The following is a 20,065-nucleotide window of genomic DNA, read 5'->3' as shown; positions in this document are numbered from 1 at the left end:
CTTTCATTCACGAGTATATATAAAATAAAATGAGGATTTTTTTCTAGGAAGATTTTACAAGGGTAGTATTGATTGGTTCAGCAATGTGGATGTTTGTATTGCACAACGTTTTGCTCCTGGAAGGACTTTTCCTTTAAATATAACATTTTTTCATCTATACATCTAAAACCCTGTATAATATACAGTGTATATGCAGGGAACCAGGGTTTTTTGGGGATCAGTTCTGAACATCTCCCTCAAAATCACAGCAGACACAGATTACTTTTCCCTAGGCAGTGCCAGCAGATGTAGGGTGCCCTGGTCCAGGCCTTATTGCCCATAGGGAGGGATACAGCAGAAACAGTCCATATGCTGTGCTGTCTGCACTGCAGTTTTGTAGATTTAATCTGCTCCTTATTGCTGTGTTTAAATGTTGTATTCAATTATATTCATTTTATGGCTGCTATGGTTGTGTGACAGACACCTTAGTTTGATGTCAGATGTGACTGTAAGTCACCTCAAGCAGTGGTAAAGACAGGATAAAATGTTTTAAACAAATAAAATAAATTGTAATTAGTAACTCATAGGAAACATAAGTGTTCATGGATTTGGGAGATGGGGTGGAGGAGAACTTACATGCCTTTCTAAGATTTTCTGTACTCCTAAGTGCACACTTCAGTTAGCATAAATGGTAAAGAAGTGCATAAGTTTTCACTGAAATGATCCCGTATGGATGTCAAACTCTAGAGGTTCTTCTTCATTTTTACATTTATTAATTTCATTTATTTCTAAGATGGTGTACAATAATACAGCAAGCATACTAATTCCAATCTAATACAGTATTAGAACCACAATTAGCACTAAAAACAACCACGTGAATATGTCAACTAGAGCCCAGAAAACTCAAAATTATGAGTAGAAATATAATCTAACACATAAACAGCCAGAAAGGCAGCCAAAACAAATTCATTTTAAAAGCCCTTTTAAAAGCTGTATCTGATGGGACCAGCTGCACATTCCTTGGGATAAATTCCACTGGGTACTGGCCACCACTATGGATAAGGCCTTGTCTCTTCTGCCTCGCAGGTGGGCCTTTGAGAGGGCCTTTCAAGATCATCTGCAAGGAGGGTGTGTACTCATACAGATGACTTCTCCGAGATAAGGAGCTACGATAGGGGAGAAACTCACCTTCGTAGCATACCGACAGGACTTACCGGTGTTCCTGGTGGGCCTTGAGGCCCTGGTGGCCCAGTTATCTAAAACCCCGAACAGAAAAACAAAAGTCATTGCCCTGGTAAATAACTGTAAGAAGCCTGTCTGTGAATTAAGTACTGCTTTGTCCCTAATATATAGAAACAGCCCTTAATCACAAAAGGGCTCCAGGATGAGGGGGTGCCTTCAGCTAAATACCGCAGGAGAAATGCAGGTGGCTAGGATAAAAGGAAGAGTAAGCCTTGGGTAGATGACTCACCCATATGCCACTTATTTGTTTTATTTATTTATTTAGGATATTTGTATGCTGTACTTTGCAAGAGCCTCAGGACGGCTTAAACAAATAAAATACAAATATCTAACATAACATAAATTAATGACCCACTCTGGCTGCAATTAAAATATGATGATAAAATTCAACATTAAAACTTATTAAAATATTGATTAAATAAAAAGGTCTTAACCTGGCACCGAAAAACATATAATGACGGCGCCAGGTGGACCTCTCTGGGGAGCGCATTCCATAAGTGGGGCACCACCACAGAGAAGGCCCTCCTCCGGGTACTCTGTCTCCTAATATCTTTCACAGAGGGTTCCCGAAGGAGGGCTTCTGCTACCGATCTCAGGGGGTGGGAGGGCAAATAGGGAAGAAGGCATTCCTTTAGGTATCCAGGTCCCAAGCCATTTAGGGCTTTATAGGTGATTACCAACACCTTGAATTGAGCCCAGACTTCGATGGGAAGCCAGTGGAGCTGATAGAGGACTGGGGTTATAGGAGAATAATGCCCAGTCCCCGACAGCATCCTGGCAGCTCTGTTTTATTTATTTATTTATTTATTTATTAAAACATTTTTGCACCATCTGAAGTATCCGGAGTGTCTTCAAGGGCAGCCCCATGTACAGTGCGTTACAGAAATCCAACCGGGAAGCAACCAATGCATGTGTTACTGTTGCTAGGCAATTTTCCTCCAGGTAGGGACACAGCTGATGGATTAGCCGAAGCTGAAGGAAAGCGCTCCTTGCCACTGCTGTCACCTGAGCTTCCAAGCACAGCTCCGGGTCGAGGAGCACTCCCAAGCTGCGGACCCTGTCCTTTAGAGGGAGTGCAACCCCATCCAGGGCAAGGCCCAAGTCACCTACCCAGGAGCTCAAATCACCCACCAACAAAACCTCCATCTTATCTGGACTCAGCTTCAGTTTATTGGCCCTCATCCAGCCCATCACCTCGGCCAGGCACCGGTTCAGTACAGCCACTGCCTCACCTGGCTTAGTTGAAAAAGAGAGGTAGAGTTGGGTGTCATCAGCATACTGATGACTCCACAGCCCAAACCTCCTGATGGCCTCTCCCAGTTGGTTTCATGTAGATGTTGAATAGCAAGGGGGACAAAATAGACCCCTGCAGTACTCCATGGCATAGCTGCCATGGCGTAGAGGTAAAGTCCCCCAGCACCACCTTCTGGAATCGGTCGTCAAGGTAGGAGAAGAACCACTGCCAAGCAGTGCCTCCTACTCCCAGTCCCCCCAGCCTATCCAGGAGGATACTGTGGTCGATGGTATCGAAAGCCACTGAGATGTCCAGGAGAACCAACAGGAACGCACTTCCCCTGTCTCCCTCCCTGCACAGGTCATCATACAGGGCGACCAAGGCTGATTCAGTACCATACCCGGGTCTGAAGTCAGACTGAAATGGGTCCAGATAATCAGTTTCATCCAAGAGTGCTTGGAGTTGTCCTGCCACCACCCGTTTCAACACCTTGCCCAAAAACAGGATGTTGACCACCGGTGTATAATTGGTGGCCATCTCTGGATCCAGAGATGCCTTCTTTCGGACTGGCCAGACTACCGCCTCCTTTAAAGGAGCAGGCGCCCGGCCCTCCCTCAGAGAGGCGTTAATAACCTCCAGGATCCAGGAACCAATCCCGTGTTTGGCTTTGGTCAGCAGCCACGAAGGGCAAGCGTCAAGTAAGCAGGTGGTAGGACGTACTTGTCCAAGCACCTTGTCCACATCATTGGGCCACAGTAACTGAAATTGATCCATTAATACCTGACCAGACGGAGTCACTGGCATCTCCCTAAAGGATCTGAATCACTTGTGGAGTCCAGCTCGTGACGAATCTGAGCGATTTTCTCCTTAAAGTGCTGGGCAAAGTCATCACAGTGGGCCATCGATGGTGGTACAGGATCTTGATTAGGGCTGGAGTATTAGCGCCCATGTACCACTCAAAAGAGCTCTGCTGGATGGCACTGTGAGGAGGCAATGGAAGTGGAGAAGAATTTCTTCTTCGCCACCCTCACCGCCACAGCATAGTTTCGATAATGAACACGTAGGCATGATCCTGCTCTTTCCATGTAGTGGGGCAGCTCTTGGTCTAAACACACAAGTCTGCTGCAATCACGACTAGCTTGCTTCAGGAGGAGTAAGCAGTTTGATGTTCACAACCCATGAAGAACCCGAGGGATGCTTACAGCTATGCCTGTGACAAAGTATTTCCCTCCCCACCCTTGCCTGCGGTTTTCAAAAGGATAAATTGCAGAATGGTAACTTACTGAGTCCCCAGCGTCTCCTTTTTTCCCAGGTTCTCCCTTTTCTCCCTGCAAATGCAACAAACACAATACAAACCCCAGCACTACCACAAGGAATTTTTCACATCTTGACAGCAGGGGGCTGAAAGTTCAGATGAAGACATACATTAAGGAATAAGCAGAATTGCAGTCATGCTTGGACTCCCCACTCCTCCAAACCAAAAACCACTGCCTAAATTAGCAATGCCTGCTGTCTTGGTTTTGTCAGAATAGCTGATCAGCATCCGACCACATTTGGATAATGCAAAATATCTGTAAACAGCATACAGAAAGCAGTCACAATAGCTGAACTCTATAGAATCCCCTCCACCCCAAATTGTGCATCTCCAGTGCTCACAGCTGATCGGATCCCACTTTATCCCAGGCAAAAGCTTACAGAAACACATCCAATTTGTTGTTCACCTCAAGTCATTTTTTGTATTCTTAGCCTAAACATAATTGAGATCTCAAAGGGTGATAGCATTGACACCCTTCCTGTAAATCAAGGGAGCAGCACTGAGGTTGTGCAGCATGGCAGTGGCAAAGTGGTACAACTGGCAGCTCCCGGTTCAAGCCCCACCTCTGCAGCAGGCTCATTAACAGTGCAGTCCTGTCCATCTCTACTCAGAGGAAAGCTGCACTGAGTAGGACTTATTCCCAGGTAAGTGTGTACAGAATTCGGCCACGAAAAAGCTCAAGACAAGACAACAGGATGCAGCGTTTTGCTGTGGTTGACCAGCTCTGTGCTGATGGGTGGGGTTTTTTTTAATTGCTTACTGTGAAACCTGGAAGTCCAATTGGACCTATGAGGCCTGGAGGTCCTGGCATCCCTTGATCACCTTTTTCTCCAGTTAGGCCATCAAGACCCTACACAGGAAGAAATATTTATTTTTAAATTTAAAACCACACAGTGAGAACAATGGGTTAATGGCTTGCTTTATCAGATCGAATCAGACTTGCCATTGTAAAGGACACAGTGGAGGCCTGCACGTGTCTTGCTTAAGGCTGAAGCACTGGGGTTTATTTCAGGAACTGAGCTTTGTCCACCTGTCTAGGAAAGTTAATGCCTTTTCTTCAGAAGACAATATTGTCACTGATAACATTATTAGCAACCTTGAGACATATAAAAAGGGAATGGCTGTGATTCTAATGGCTTCTCTACACTAGGCATTTATTATGCACTCATGAGCCACCTCTCACAGACGTTTGTAGGCCCTTTGCATGACATCATCATCCTTTAGTGCCTCTCCCAGGTTTCCCAGCCATGCTCATGGATTTTGTAGAATGAAGACCATCTGGAATTTTCCTAGATGGCACCATTATTTGCTACAGAAACTGGCTCTGTTTTTGCAGTTTAAGTCATGGGACGACCTTGCATTGTGTAGTGGAACATATAGGAACATGAAAGCAGGAGGAACTCCTCCCCTTGGCGGGGGGGGGGGGGATGCTGTGTGAAGACTGCACTAATCTTGCAAAGAAAACAGAAGTCTCCATAAAGCACTGTGTTATATGCCTCATACAGTGAAACACGGCGACCTGAGGACGGCAGCTAAGATAGAATTTCTTATAGCGCATTATGGATTTTCCATCTTTTTCTTCAGAAAAAAACAGGATGCCTCATTTAAGCCATAAGCAAGGTTGCCAACTTGGAAATGACCAGTGCAGGTCAGATGTCTAGATAGATTTGTAGCCTAAAGGGGAAGAGGGGGAATGTCCTTATCATTCACCGTGATTCTGAAACTGGCTTGCAAACAGATAGTTCACAGGTACCACAAATGCTGTGTTTACTCACTGGTGAACCAGCCTGTCCAGTCTCCCCCTTTTCTCCTTTTGCTCCTGCAGTTCCCATGGAGCCAATTCTCCCTTCATCCCTGAATGTCCATCATTTCCAGGAGGCCCGTTGGGACCGGGAGGCCCCATCTCTCCTGGTTTGCCTCGCGGCCCCTACAAAAGTTATTCCGAACATCGTTTTTCTAGACCAGTTTACAGTGTCCAAGGGACTGCCTTCGTTTCTACGATAAAATCAGAAGTCTCGATGCCATAGATTCTGGAGTAGCCTTACTAGTATCAGTGAAAACAATACAGAGAAAGGTAGGTGTAGTTAAATCACATTATAGCCAATAAGGGTGCTTTCAGATGGTGGAGGGCTCCTAGCACTGGCAATCAAAACACACTGTGCACCTATTCTGTCTTTTCCTCCTTAATGGATTATCTGTGGTTAGAAAAAAGGAGTAGAAATGGTAAGACAACATGGGAGGGCTGTCAATGGAATAGGAGCATGTATGAATCCTCCATAAAATCCTGTGAATGAGGCCAGGCAGGTGCTTGATCTCATCTGGAAGCACCCTGAGACACGAGCGCAGTGCTAAGCACTTAGTATCTCAACCCCAGTCACATATTTTGAAGATGGAACCATTCATTTCAGCGAAATATACTTTCCAGGCAGTGTCTTATTTCTCTGGATATTATCCAACTTCAATACTCTCCATGTTTGAGACTGGGAAAGGACTTAAAATTCCCATTGCATGGGCTGTGGAATGCTAGGACTGCAGGACTTTTTTCTGTTCAAACTCGCATAGGCTTGTGCTTGGAATTCCTCTGGCGGTCAGTGAAATGCTGGATTTTCCTTGACTTTGAATTTTGCACTGTAGCAAAGAAACTGATGCAAACTCCTGAAAATAAGTTATTCTAACACTGGGAAGCAGTCCTTGCTGGGTAAAGGCAAGGTGGGAAGTGTAGAAATGCTGCACTCTCCTGCTAAACAGAAGGACAGCAGAAAGTGGGCAAGAAAGGAAGTGACCATGGGAAGATGGAGAGTAGTGGCTTTTGTCTCTGTGCATGTATACACAAATGTTATACCGTTTTATTGTGTAATGCCGAACCCTCTGCATAAAATGATCTTTTAAGCAGCTAACAACAGCATTGGTTAATTTTAAAACAACATGCATTAAATCAAAAGTCAGCAGCCTGATGCTCTCCAAAAATTTTAACTGTAACTCCCATCATCTTCAACCCCCATGGCCAATAGTTGTGGATTATAGGCATTGCAATCAAAAATTTGTAGAGGTTTAATGTGTTGCCTGCCCCTGCTATGTACTATAAACAATAAATTGAAGCAGACAGTTGTGGGGAATAACAACAGCAACACTGAATTAAAAAAGAATGTGGTCGGAGTTGTGTGTATGTGCATGACGATTCATATTGTCCGTGTTTATGTATGCACTGATCAAAGAAAACAAAGGCATGGCCAGTGGCCATGACGCTTGGGAAGGGTGGGATGGGCACGCCAACTCTGAAACTGAAAATGGAAAAAAGTGAAACACATCTATGCCATCCTTCTAACAAATAAAATTTATGCTTCCAACGTATACGCATCTGTGGTTGGAGGGCAAAGGACTGTATTTCCTTATTTTAAAATGTTTTTATCGGGACTATTGTCAGACACAATCCTTTGCAGGTTTAGCCACAGAAAACTTGTGCTGGTTGGACTGGGTGAAAGAAATGGGACCCAATTTTCTCTAAACAATGTGCCTGAAGGCTGCACACTTTAACCCACTTACCTGGGAGTATCTCCCATTTGTGAGCCGCCCAGAGGCTTTGTTGCGATGGGGGCGGCATAGAAATGTTTTAAATAAATAAATAAATAAATTCAATGGCGCTTACTTCTGAGTAGAAATAGATAGGATTGCACTACAAAGCCCTTAGCGTCTTCTGTCTCAGTCCTGCCTTGATGAAAGCAAGCTTAAACAGAGAGGTCTTCCAAGCCTTACTTCTGAATAAAAGTATGTATGATTTCTGCAGGCAAAAATCACCTTGTGTTCAGAACATTTGTGTAAGCTGACTTGTAAAGACAGGGAAGTGTGAGAAATGCAGATAAAGCAGGATTTTTGCTCTGTGACAGTTTAGCAAGTCGGTAAGTTCTTCTCAGGTTCAGTAAAACACTACACTGAAAGTCCTGATATCATAAGGACTAATAATAGGCACATACGCAACAGCTGCCAAAATCAAGCAAAGAGGACAAAGCACTTTGCAAAACAGAGCTGTTGAAAGCAAACTTGTTTTGTGAAAACACTTTCTATCAAGAATCTCATCAAGCCCTTTCAATTGTAACTACAGTTTCACACAGCAGAGAATCACTTCTTCAATAATATAAAACTGTGAATCATCATTTTTTATTCCCTATGGACTATCCAGAGATATATAATATACTCTATATATCTGTCATTCCTCAGCTCTTACCCTTTCTCCATCATGTCCAGGAGGACCGGGGAGGCCAACTTCACCCTAAGAAGCAAAAACCAATGGAAAATAGAGAGGGGGGGAAACATGAAATGGGCTATTTCACCTATTTGTATACAAAGCTTGAGGACTGGCAAAATGTGGGAGACAGAAGGGATGCTCTATTGCAGCCAACCCCAACTAGAGGCCTTCCAGATGCATTAGATTTCCGTTTCTATTAGTTCTGGTTAGCATGATCAGTGGTCAGGAATGCTGTAGTCTGAAGCATCTGGAGGGCACCAGGTTGGGGGAAGACTGTTCTATTGATAGAGATGCACCTGAGAAGGGATGACCTTGAAGCTTGGTGGGTTAAAGAAGAGATTGGTATCATATGTCAGCTAAGTGCTTAAATGGTTAATAAACAGCTGTAAGTAATGCTAGCAGTGATTTTTATACATAGGAACCAATGAAAAGCATTTCCACGTATTGCTTCGTCTAGTAGTTCTTTTAACAATTCTTCATGTAACATCACAGTAGGCATTGTCCAGTACTACCACTCCAGTTGTGCAATTGAACATAGTTGTGCATGAACATAGTGACCTGCACTGTAACTCCCACAGCATATGTAGGTTCTTTCTAGGGGCACCTGTGGTATCAGCATTTGTTACCGGCTAGAGGCCAACAGAGGTCCTCATGTATGCAGAATGACCACACTGGATAGTGCCTGTTGTTCTTATTAGCTAATTTACATGTATGTTTGGCAGGCTGCAATCTGCAAATCTACCTTATTAATTGCCTGGCAGAGAAAGAGATGAAGCAGCCATGATCGCACTTGCTCATTCTGTCATCTGTTCTGTGACATACCTGGAGTCTGCTTGTTACAGTATGTGGCAGACAGAACAGGTGGATTGTTAGTCCAAGACCAAGACTATAGAGGCTGACTTCTCTCTTGCTACTATGTGAAATCTCTAGGTAGCAATCTGGCAAATTTATCTGCATCATGATAATGGTGCTGCTGGACTCCCGATTATTTAAATTTTGGACTTAACTTCTCCAGGAAAGAATAAGAGGGAGGAAATGTAGCCCATTTCTCCAGCTGTGTTTTAGTGTCTACCACATGCTAACAGTATATATCCAAAAGGGGTAATTAAAGTTCAACACTTAAGTTTTGTGGTATGTTTCCTTCATGTGGATGAAGCAGTTGCTCATGATGCTGCAACCTTCAGATATCAAACCATTACTTTAAACGCACCTTGGGTGTAGGCTTGTGCATATGTAATGTTTTGAAGTCATTTTCCTAAGATAGAGAGAAATCCAACAGTGCCTGGACTGGATTCTAGGGACCATAGGATGGCTTGGATTCTCTCCTCCAAGGTAGGAGACAGCATCCTGACCCGAGAGGAGTGCTGGGGATCCTACCCACTTCCCCTCCCCCACAGCTGGCACGGAAAGCAACCTCAGAGGAGGAGGAAGAAAGAGGGAGTTCTGGTGGGTAAGGGGAGGAGGACAGCAGAGAGATCAGAATATGAATTATTCTGAGCTTTCTTCCTTCCCCCTCCAAAGGGCCCTCATTAGATGGATTGAAAAGCCCATCTAGAAAACTCTGTAGGGCAGGAGGAAAGAGAGCCCGAGGTCACATCTACTGCCCCTGCCCTGCACTGAATAAGTGGAAGCCTCCAAGTGTGGGGGTTCTGATCATGTAGGATGCAATTGACAGGGCTGCACCCTTAATGTTATGATAAGGTACAATTGCCATCTTTCCCTGTGCCTACAGTAAATATTTCATGTGGAGCAACCCGTGATTAAAAAGTATAACATGCACAAACAAAGGCCTTTAGAATGCAGCTGTCTAAGAAAGAATGGAGGGACCATCAGTACCATCTTCTAATAGTATTAATTTGCTGCTTATGGAATTTTTTCCAATAACAAAATATGTAACACCTAATCAAAGAAGGCACAAGGGCAGCATTCCCTGCCTTCAGGAAATGAGGGTAGGGATGGAAGTGGGATACATAGAGAGCTGACACTTCTTGCATAGTTTAGCTTCTGGGGCTGAGAAAAAGGTTTATCTGGAAGAACAGGAGTGAACAGGAACCAACAAAAGGAAGAACAGTGGACAAGGCAGAAATTATTATATATGAAACCAGGCTTTATTTTTATGAAATTTTAAAATGTGAGCTTTAAGGAATAGAAAGAAAAGTTTGCAACAGTAGCCATGTAGATATCTATTTACTTTCTATATGCACAAGTCATTTTTAATGTTAAAAGACCTTTGTGTTTCTGTGAGGGGGTGCTTTGGATAGGGGTGGCAGTGGAAATCAATCTGTCAGAGCCCTTCCTACTGAAATTTGGGCTCATGCCAGTCTGTCCCTGAAGGGGTGGGGCCCACTAAGACAGTCCATCACTGGAGACTTAGGAAATCAGGGACTTTTCAATAGCCAGAGCTGGTGGCTCTCCCAAGGCATTTGCTGTGCTAAGGAATGGTGAGGTACAACAGGCCTCCAGCACTGGGGAGCTGAGAAGGCTCACTGAGCTCTGGACAACACAACAGGTCAGAAGATGGCTAGAGCATAGGAGGCACCGGCCTCATCATGAAGATGATCAAGCATGCATAAGGGCTCATAACTGAAGCTACTGGATAGTGGCAAAAAGTGGCAAAGAAGGCTTAGTTTCTTGTTTCCATTACATTGTCGAGCAGCCATCTGGCTGAGCTTTTCCAAGAACTACAGGGGTTGCTTTCAACTAATCCTGTGTTCCCAGTACTGAGACCCAGGAGGCCCACTGCTATGAGTTTGCAAGACAATGTGAGGAGAATATTGCCCTTTCATGGTGACTTGAGTGCTGCTAATTATGCAGTGCTCACTGAGGTGTTCAGTGCAATTGTTGTTACTGGTTGACATTATACTATCCTGTTTTAGGGTATGAGTTTCAGCCTTTGAAACCTGAGGATGTAGAAAAGAACCTTGCATCTATATGGCCTACCACATTCTTCTTGCCCTTTGAGGCCTCTTTGAGTTTGTGGTGGGGGACTGCACTTATTTTCAAAGAAAATCTGCATTAAAAGATCTGCACTGGCAGCCTATGAGATACTGAGCCGTGTTCAAGGATATGTTATTGTCGTACAAAGCCCTGAACAATTTGTGACAAGGGTATTTGGCAGGCTACCTTTCCCTCTGTTTACACACGACAGATCTTAAGACCTGTAAAGGAGTTTATTCCATGACCGACAGATTTTTGGTTGCCATGTAATATAGCTCAGTGGCAGGCCTTCCCAGTGACGGTGCATACCCCCTGCAAGACCCCATGAAGTTCAAGAGCTAAAATGTGCTATGTTTCAAATGCTTCCTGAAAACACTCATGCTCATCCAGGTTTTTTCTGACTTCTGATTCAGTGAAATTAGTCATATGCTGCTCTGACTTACTGCTTCTTCTGCTGCCGTCTTGAATTGTTACTACATTTGCATTTAATAGTGTAGTTTAAGTGTGATTTCACTATTTATATGTGAACTGCTTTAGGAGTTTATTATATTAAGCTTAGGAATGAGTGAGTGAATAAGTAAATGTTCATTATGGAGCAAACAAAATATACAGGGCCTATAACTCTACAATAGTCATGTATTAGTCTTAGTTTTAAGTAGGCTGTTCTTTAAAAATATTCCTGAACATATTCCTAGATGGTTTGGATTTCAATCAATGGGTGAAAGTGCTTTCATTTTGATGGCTTATGCCCATGCTGATGTTTCTAAATCACCATGCTTGACTGTTACCTTCTGTCCAGGTGGCCCTGGTGGTCCTACAACACCTGGTAGTCCAGGAGGTCCCTGAGGAAAGAAAAAAAATCATAGTTAAAATAATATGAAAACAACCTTTGCCCTAAAATAAATAAATAAAGATCCAATGTCTTTTCTATGGAATAGGTAAGGAGTGCTTCTTGTCATCATCTTCTGTTGCAACATTCAAAGACAGGACAGATGTGAAAAATATGGAGCACACATACAAGGAATCTGATAAGCAATTTAGTGGCTTTATTTTAAAGTTTTCCTGCTTTCCGGATTTCTTTCAAACTGCTCTGTGTCAAGTAAGGAGAGGCACCACAATTCGTTACTAGACAGTCCAAGTTAAGTGCCAACTATATTCTGAAAAATAATAACAGAAGGCCAGAATGGTGCCTGGATCAGCCTTCCTCAAAACACCTGGTATCCTCCAGATGTACTGAACTGCAGCTCTCTCATTCCAAGCCCAGCAGGGAGTGATGGCACCATCCTGGGTAAGGCAGAAATACAATAGACTTAGGCCAGGAAGCTCTGTGTTCAAATCCCTATTCTGCTATGAAGGGCCAGCCATTCTTTCTCGTTCTAACCTACTTCACAGGACCGTTATGTGAATAAAATGTAGACTGGAAACACATATATCACTTTGATTTCCTTCAAGGAAAAAAAGAGTGAAATCAAAGAAATACCCACTCAATATTATTATTTCTTTCAGCCTAATACTGAAATGAGATGATTTTCTACTGATAAAGTTCTCTCAGGGGAACATGCTGAAAGGAAGGACACTGAGTGGCCAATGGCCATAGGAATTCCTTGAAAGAAGTTACAGATTATTATGTGTATGTCTACTATCTAGCACAGAACTTGAGATGTTACATATCTGTATTTTAGCCCACTGAAATGTAAAAGGGTGATTTCTAGTGTATGATTTTTGGCTTCTTTAGCTTAGTGTGACATGCAGTCAAAAAACCCCCTGCAAAGCCTGATGGTCTTACTGATCCTGCCCCGTCTGTATAACTGATTTGATGATTGCTAAATACATAGAGGGGAACAGGTGACTCACCATAAGGGCCAAAGTTCGTATCTCCTGGAAGAAGAGGAGAGGAGAGGAGAGGAGAGGAGAGGAGAGGAGAGGAGAGGAGAGAAGAGAAGAGAAGAGAAGAGAAGAGAAGAGAAGAGTCTGTTAGAGGCCCTCTTTTCTTTCAAACAAAACACAATGCTTACGTAAATAATCAAAATCAGCGAAATATTAGCCTTTATTTCCTTGCTAGAATGTCAAAGTAACTTCTATAGCGAATATCTTCTTTGGAAAAGCAAGCCATGCAGGATTATCATTTATAACATTTTATAATTTTCTGCCTGCCTGCCTACCAATTTTTTTTAAATATACAGATTGAGACGCTATTACTATTTACTATTAACATTTACATACTGGTTGTTGTTGTTAAAGAGCCATCAAGGTGGTGCACAACCAGTTAATAGAATCATAACACCATAAAATATGAAGCCCTAAAATCCATCAAAACCACTATAAAAGCCATTACACAGGTCATTAAAACATGATAAGTGCATAACAGCAAGTGTTCAGAACGTCTTGCTCCAAGCACCTTGACATCCAAGTCTGTCTTTCCCCAGGCAAATCTGGAGGCAATTGCTAAACAATGTTTCTTAAACACTCTCCAGACTCAGGCCTTGCAATTTGATATAACTCAGGGTACATTTCAATTTGGCTTGAGCCAGCCTAATTGCTGACTGGTGTACACTAAACCACCATCAGCCATCAGGTTGCATCAAATTCATCCATCTATTTGCATAGCAAGATAGCTGGCTCACAGAAATAACTCGAGCTTCCATGCAAATGATGTTCAGAAAGGGATAGCTCAATAATAACTACAAATTGGAATTTATTAAGTAGACAGGAAGGCCAAGATGTTTTGACTTTTTTTCCCTAACATTAAGTTTTTGTTAGGGAGAATAATTCAATGCAGGGAGTTATGTTCCAAGCAGTTCTCATCACACTAACTCCTCCTGCTTAATGTGTCTATTAACATCTGTTGTCGCTAGGTAACCCCCATAAACTAACCTGAAACATCTGCAGTATTAATTTGAACAGGAGAGGCTCTTATTACGCTATGGGTCTAGAAGTTCTGCAGAGAGTGATCTGCTGGCAGAGGCTATACGGCATTTGAAAAAGAAAAAGATACTGAATTGTATCCCATGGGTGTCACTCCAGGGATGGAATGCTCTTTTGATTCAGTGGAGGCTTCACGCAGTGGAGCCAAGGAAGGAGGCGATTTTCCATGATTCTGCTCCTCCTGTAGCCTCCTATGCTCCTCCAAAATCTCTTTCAGGCAGACTCTTTGGAATAGCATGTGTATGTGTCCATGTGTTGCACCAGGGAGCACAAAAAATTACCTACCTCCTCTGGCTCAAAGAGCAGAGTAATATCAATTACATACAACCACCTGTATATTATCTGAACTAAGGTTCTCTTTGTTCTAATCAGCAGCCTGCTAGTATAGGACATCAAAGTGATGCTAGTATGCAGAAGTTTAAGAACTGAGGGATATGTTGGAAGTTGAGTGGACATAATCTTTCTGCATTCTCTTAATTACTGTTGGACAATGTTCACATAACCTGAAATGTCTTAGAGTTTTTGGACAAGTAAAACTGAAACATGTTTAAAAGAACTGAAAAGGGAAATGTCCTTCCTTATCAGGAGATCCACTGGAAAGTAGGATTGCATTGAAATGCCATTTGGAACTCCTAAATTGCCAGGATATGCCTGTTAATAAGGTTGGAGATGCACACCACTCCTGGGACCTCTAGTGAAGGCTTATTACTCACTACTGGAACTAGGTTGCAGCCTCTGCACACCTTCAGTTTTTATGTAACACCATTTTGTATGGCTGTGAATCCGTAACAATAGATCTTTGTTATAGTAACAACTCCTGTTTTTTGTTCCATCCAAAATTATATAGAAATGCTAGTTTGTGATTCTAGGATATATTTCACTCTGTGAACTGTGGACCTTTCAGCATGCATCGGCTTTCAGAATTCCTCTGTCAGTTCACATTTCCAACCCACATTGTTAATCAAGTCGTTTGCTTTATGGCCTCATCAACACCCTTCATTGTATTAGGGTGCAATCCAAGGCTTTCCCATTGTGTGGCTTTTTCAGAATCTAAGTCCTTGCCCTGCGCCCTTGCAGCCAGCATGGAAAGAACCATACCAGCTGCCCCCACAGTTGAAACTGGGCCTCAGAGGAGGAAGTGGGGACATGCTGAGGGTCAGGAAAATGAGGGCCATGGAAATGCGCCAATTCCACCTGGTGACCGAGACTCCTTCCCTCCCCTCTTGCTGGTCCTGCATCTAGATGGCTGTCGAGATAAAATGCATGCTGAGAGGCACAGTGGAGGCAAGTGCTGCTGCCACACCTTGTACTGGATGTTCATAAACCTCCAATCTCAGAGGCTCCCAAACATCTGCCAAAAGGAGGAGGTTTCCATCCTTAATAGGGTACAATCTGAGAGGGATAAGGTCCCACCTGTGAAATCTCTGGAACTCTTTCTGATATGGGCTAATGCTGATTTAAATGTTATTTTCTGCTTGAAGTCCATGTTTGGCCTTATTTCAAAGATGCCTGATCTAGCCACGAGCACCTATGCCTGAGTTACATCCCATCTGGACTACTGTAATGTGGGGCTGTTTTTGAAAATGGTTTGGAAACTTCAGCTTGTCCAGAATGCAGTGGCCAGACAATTGACCAAAGCCAGCGTTACAGGGAGCTTTGCCTGCTACTGGCCTGTTTCCCTGCTTCCAGGCACAATCCAAAGTGCAGGTTATGACCTGCAAAGCCCTTTACAACTTGGGATTAGCCTTCCTGAAAGACCACATTCTCCCACATGAGCCTGCCTGGCTTCTATGATCCTCAGGAGAAGCACTTCTTGTGAAAGTACTTCTCAGAGGTACTTTTGTGGCCAAATGGCATGTCTGTGAGAACTTCACCCACTCCCCCCCCCCATGCAAATATAAGCACATTTTGTTGTGGTATTAGTTCAAAAACTGTACACTTTGGAACAATGCACATTCAATAAAAGGAAACGATACATTTAGGAACATGCTTTTAAAAGCGGCCACCTAGATGCATGCTTTTCCCAGACAACAAAGCCACTCACATGCTTTTCCCAGTCAGACAACAATGCAGCTCACAACTGGGAAAGGAAATGAGATGGACAGAACTTGGAGAACCTCAATGATTCGAGCTTTGTTCATTCTCCCATTCCTCAATGTGACTGATTGCAGCAGTGATTTTTACACATAGGAAGGACACCTAATTCTCCATATCTATGCATGCAGTAATAGAAATAACCGTGCATGTTGATCATTCGCTCCAGCACAATTAGCATAAACCAGCCAGTAATTCTCCATAGAGTATCAGCAGGAAACCATAAGCAAAAAGGTCACGGAAATATCTTCATTGCACATGGTGCCTATCTTGTATATGCCATCTTACCTGTAAAGCTTCATTGATATTGCCATTGTAATCTACCATTTCATTCTTCCCTTGCTCACCCTTGGGACCCTGTACAAAAATCAGTCATGCATGTCATTAAAAACTGGAATTTCCATCTAAATTAGATAGAAGCATCCAGAGCAATATTGATTCTAATACAAAGCTGTTAAACTTCAGGATTTAAAAATTTTGTTGGGGTAATATTCAGATTCTTGTTTCTAATTCTAATTAAAATTAATAACAAATCAGTGCTTGCACATACAGGATGCATTTTCACATCACAAGACCCCACCCTGCAGGGTGCTGGACAGATGCTTGGATCACAATGCATTGTTTGCCCCTTGGTCCTTCTGCAGGAATCCCAAGACATTATTCAGTGGAATTATTATGGCTTTTTGCCTCTTTCTCCCATTTTATTGCTTTTTTTTTCCAGAGATCCAGAAGAATGATCTCTAATTTGACTGCTAGTGACTGCCCCTTCAAAGCGACCAGGTGTCACAATGGAGGAGTTGCCACTGGCTCACACAAAATGATAATTGCAAATGCACACGATTTTTAAATTTTAAAATAATAACAATTTAAAAATTGGCCGTTTCTTTGGTCAAACTTTCATAACTGCACACTTCTGCATTTTCAAAGGTATGAAATGGCATGCTTCACCTGGGAGTGTTCAGAGAGTATCTGCTATCAAACTGCAGCAGGTGTCCCTCATGGGCCTTGACCCAAATAGGCTGCCAAGAGCTTTATGTTTCACTTTTGTATTTTGCACTGCCGAAAGTGAGCTGTCAAGGGAAACCAAAGGTGCAGCAGCTTTTTGCTCACCAAAATGATGTGACCACTGGGTTACCTCTTTTGAAGTGAGATCCTCGAGGGTTTTTGTTTTGACCTGGCTCACCTGCACATCCTCTCACTTTACCACCATTTCCACAGATTCTAAGGGCTTGGGGAAGTGGAAAAGCGCAAGTCCCTCCTCTTTTATGGGAGCGAGGAGATTGGACAGTAGTGCAGTACTCACCCTTGGGCCAAGTGGCCCCTGCTCCCCAGGGGCTCCAGGTTCTCCCTGTAATACGAAGACCACTGAGTTAGGGAAGCATTACTGTCTTATTTCATCCACAGGGCCTCACACCCTCCTGCTGATGGAGGATTCACATGAATCTGTGTTTCTCGCATGGAATGTACAATATGCATCCAGTCAGCTTTCCCTTTTAAGCATCTGCCATGGGTTGCATAGGCTGAACTGCACACATTGCTCAGAGTATTCAACAATGTCCAAACCCCCCGAAAGAATCTATGACAAAGCAAGGTCCATGCAAGGTGCTTCTGCTGCACCCATTTGAAATCTCCATGTCAGACTGCAGTTTCAGCAACGAGAAAGCAGAGAGCAGTGCCACCACAAGGTGAGCAGTGGGATGCCTTTCATCGTGAGGATGAGGTGTTCAGAAGCAGAGGAGAACAGGACTCCTTTGCCTCCAAGAGCTGCATGCAAGAGAATTTTGGCTTTCCCACCCTTGCATGTCAAACTGCAAGGCTGCCACAATTCTCTGGTCTACACAGTTCTTAATGGCAAAGAGTCTAAACCCATTTGTACCCTGTCACCTTAATGACCATGAAAAGCATTTTACTTCTTTGCACTTTTCCAGACAAAAATATATTTTCAGGGGGGCCAACAGAAGGCAATTAGGCCCTTGCTGTCATCCACACTGTGGTGAATAGTTCAAGAAGAGATAATATAATTCAAGCAGACATCAAACACCCAAAGGTTCGTTGGTTTCTCTGGGCCACACAACTCAATCACTAATGGGATTAGTAGGAATAGTAAAATATTGGTAGCAATAAAATCCATATTAGCTTTGATCACAGCAATACTTCTGTCATGACAACAATATTCATTGGATGCAAACAGTGTGCTAAGCCATGTAGAGAAGGTGCATGCTTTGCTCATGAGATTTGCAACTTTTCAGCATGCTGAAAATATCTCTGTGCTCTACATTATTGAGTCTAGAAGTGGCAAAAAAAAAAAAACTTTTCAGAGGGAGGGCTTAATTTATGCTACAGTACACAGTTAATCTTGCATTATAGCTTTTAACTGGTAGAAAAAAGGGTCTGTGAGACTTCTGATTCTCTAACCACTAAGCAATAGGGTCTTTTCTTTTTTTAAAAAAAGCCTTAATGAATTTCGACTTGCATCAAATGACTGACTCTGTATAACTTTCCTGTAGGAGCACATTCCTTAATAAAACTATAGAAGCATGAACTGCAAGTTACCTGCTCCAAGATAAGTGATGAATTTATATTTTTATAGACATAGTGTGTCTCATGCCTATAAGCTGTCCTGAGACCCTGCTGTAAAGGATGGGTTAGAAATGTTTTATTAAATTACATTAAAATTATTAATGAGCTGGATCTATAGATGTGTGTTTCCTTATGGAAGAAGAGATCTGGTATGCAAAGCATTCTTATCCACTTTTCTACATGCAGATAGAAAATTCTGATCACCTTAAAGAAACTCAAGAGTGGGTTTTATTCCCTGCTTGCTATTTGCTGGTTGAGACAGTAAGTAAATATCCTCTAGCAGAGGATGTTATTTACATGAAACAAACATGCTGGGCAATCACAAATGCACAGAAATGCATATTCTTTATTAGGGCTCTATGTATATCAACATTTACCCACCTTTGGTCCTGGAGGCCCAGGTAATCCTGGTGATCCAGGCTCCCCTTTGCCTCCTCCAAGTGCATTGCCAGAATCGCCTTTTTCTCCCTAGATACACCAAAGGATGAACTACAGTTACTTGGTTAATATGCTTTGTAGTTTTCTGTAATGTTCTGCTCTGTCACTACAGTTATGCTATAGGATGTTATCCATGTTTTATTGATAATGTTTGCTGCTTATTTTTGTTTCTTGTTTTTATTTAGAAACAATGTTGAAAGCCATCCTAGGAAGGCTTCTGCCCTGAAAGGTGGGCTATAATTATTTTTTTAAATAAGCAATAAATAAATAATAGGGCTTTCTGCTTCCTGGTACAAGAGGGCCACATCCATGGTTCTGCGCTAACAATGACCCAGGTAGATAAAAAACAAACCTTTTCTCCCAGCTTTCCAGGTGGTCCTGGTTCACCAGGTTTTCCTTTCTCCCCCTGCGGATGGAATACAGACATGGTTAGATACTGGCTGCAGTGATGTGTTTCCTTCATAGCAGGGCTGGCTGAAGCTGTCTGCATGCCCAGTGTAATAACTGCCCCCTGCTTACTTCTTTTTGCTTGCTGCTTCTCTGTCTAACGAACAGAGAGACTTTCAACCTGGTGCAACCCAGGGATGATGACTATGGGCCAGGGATGAGCAGCAAGTCATTATAGGGTCATGAGGTGATGCCATCCTGTAGGTTATTGTTACATTGCGTTTCCATTCTGCCCTTTTCCTTCTTCTTTCCTGTTTTTCCTCCTCCATTCCATTTTGTCCTCACAACAACAACCTTGCAAGGTAGGTGAGGCCAAGAGGGAGTAACTGGACCAAAGTCACCCAGTGAGCTTCATGGTCAAATGGGGACTAGAACTAGTCCAATACTCTAGCCATCACAAGTTATTGGCTGCCACACCCATATGGATGATCTTTTATTCCTGTTTTATGCAAAACTACCTTAATGCTCCAATGTTGTGAAATTCTGAAAACCAAGACTGATCTTCCATAAGGCAAAGTTAGGTGGCTGTATTAGGCAGCTGGATTCGGGTGTCAAGAAAAGACAGTAAATCATTAGGTCAGCCTTCCCTAACCTGGCACCATTCAGATTTGCTGGACTATAGCACCCATCA

General features: G+C 42.9%; 1 protein-coding gene across 1 annotated transcript in view; it reads right to left on the bottom strand.

The window, feature by feature from the left end:
- The window catches only part of COL13A1 (collagen type XIII alpha 1 chain), a 49,373-nt gene extending 29,959 nt beyond the window's left edge, over positions 1-19,414 (bottom strand). The window contains exons 1-10 of the mRNA XM_044420071.1: positions 19,340-19,414; positions 18,931-19,017; positions 17,273-17,317; positions 16,258-16,326; positions 12,805-12,828; positions 11,739-11,792; positions 7,993-8,037; positions 4,531-4,620; positions 3,739-3,783; positions 1,194-1,235 (exon numbers count right to left, since the gene is read on the bottom strand). Of these exons, the coding sequence (XP_044276006.1) occupies positions 1,194-1,235; positions 3,739-3,783; positions 4,531-4,620; positions 7,993-8,037; positions 11,739-11,792; positions 12,805-12,828; positions 16,258-16,326; positions 17,273-17,317; positions 18,931-19,017; positions 19,340-19,414 (576 nt within the window). The remainder of the gene's footprint in view (positions 1-1,193; positions 1,236-3,738; positions 3,784-4,530; positions 4,621-7,992; positions 8,038-11,738; positions 11,793-12,804; positions 12,829-16,257; positions 16,327-17,272; positions 17,318-18,930; positions 19,018-19,339) is intronic.
- Between the last annotated feature and the right edge of the window lie 651 nt (positions 19,415-20,065).

This window comes from Varanus komodoensis, unplaced genomic scaffold (genome assembly GCF_004798865.1).
Source record: "Varanus komodoensis strain SLA01 unplaced genomic scaffold, ASM479886v1 scaffold11, whole genome shotgun sequence".
Lineage (NCBI taxonomy): Eukaryota > Metazoa > Chordata > Lepidosauria > Squamata > Varanidae > Varanus > Varanus komodoensis.
Note: the sequence above shows the minus strand (reverse complement) of the source record. Positions and strands in the feature narration are given on the sequence as shown.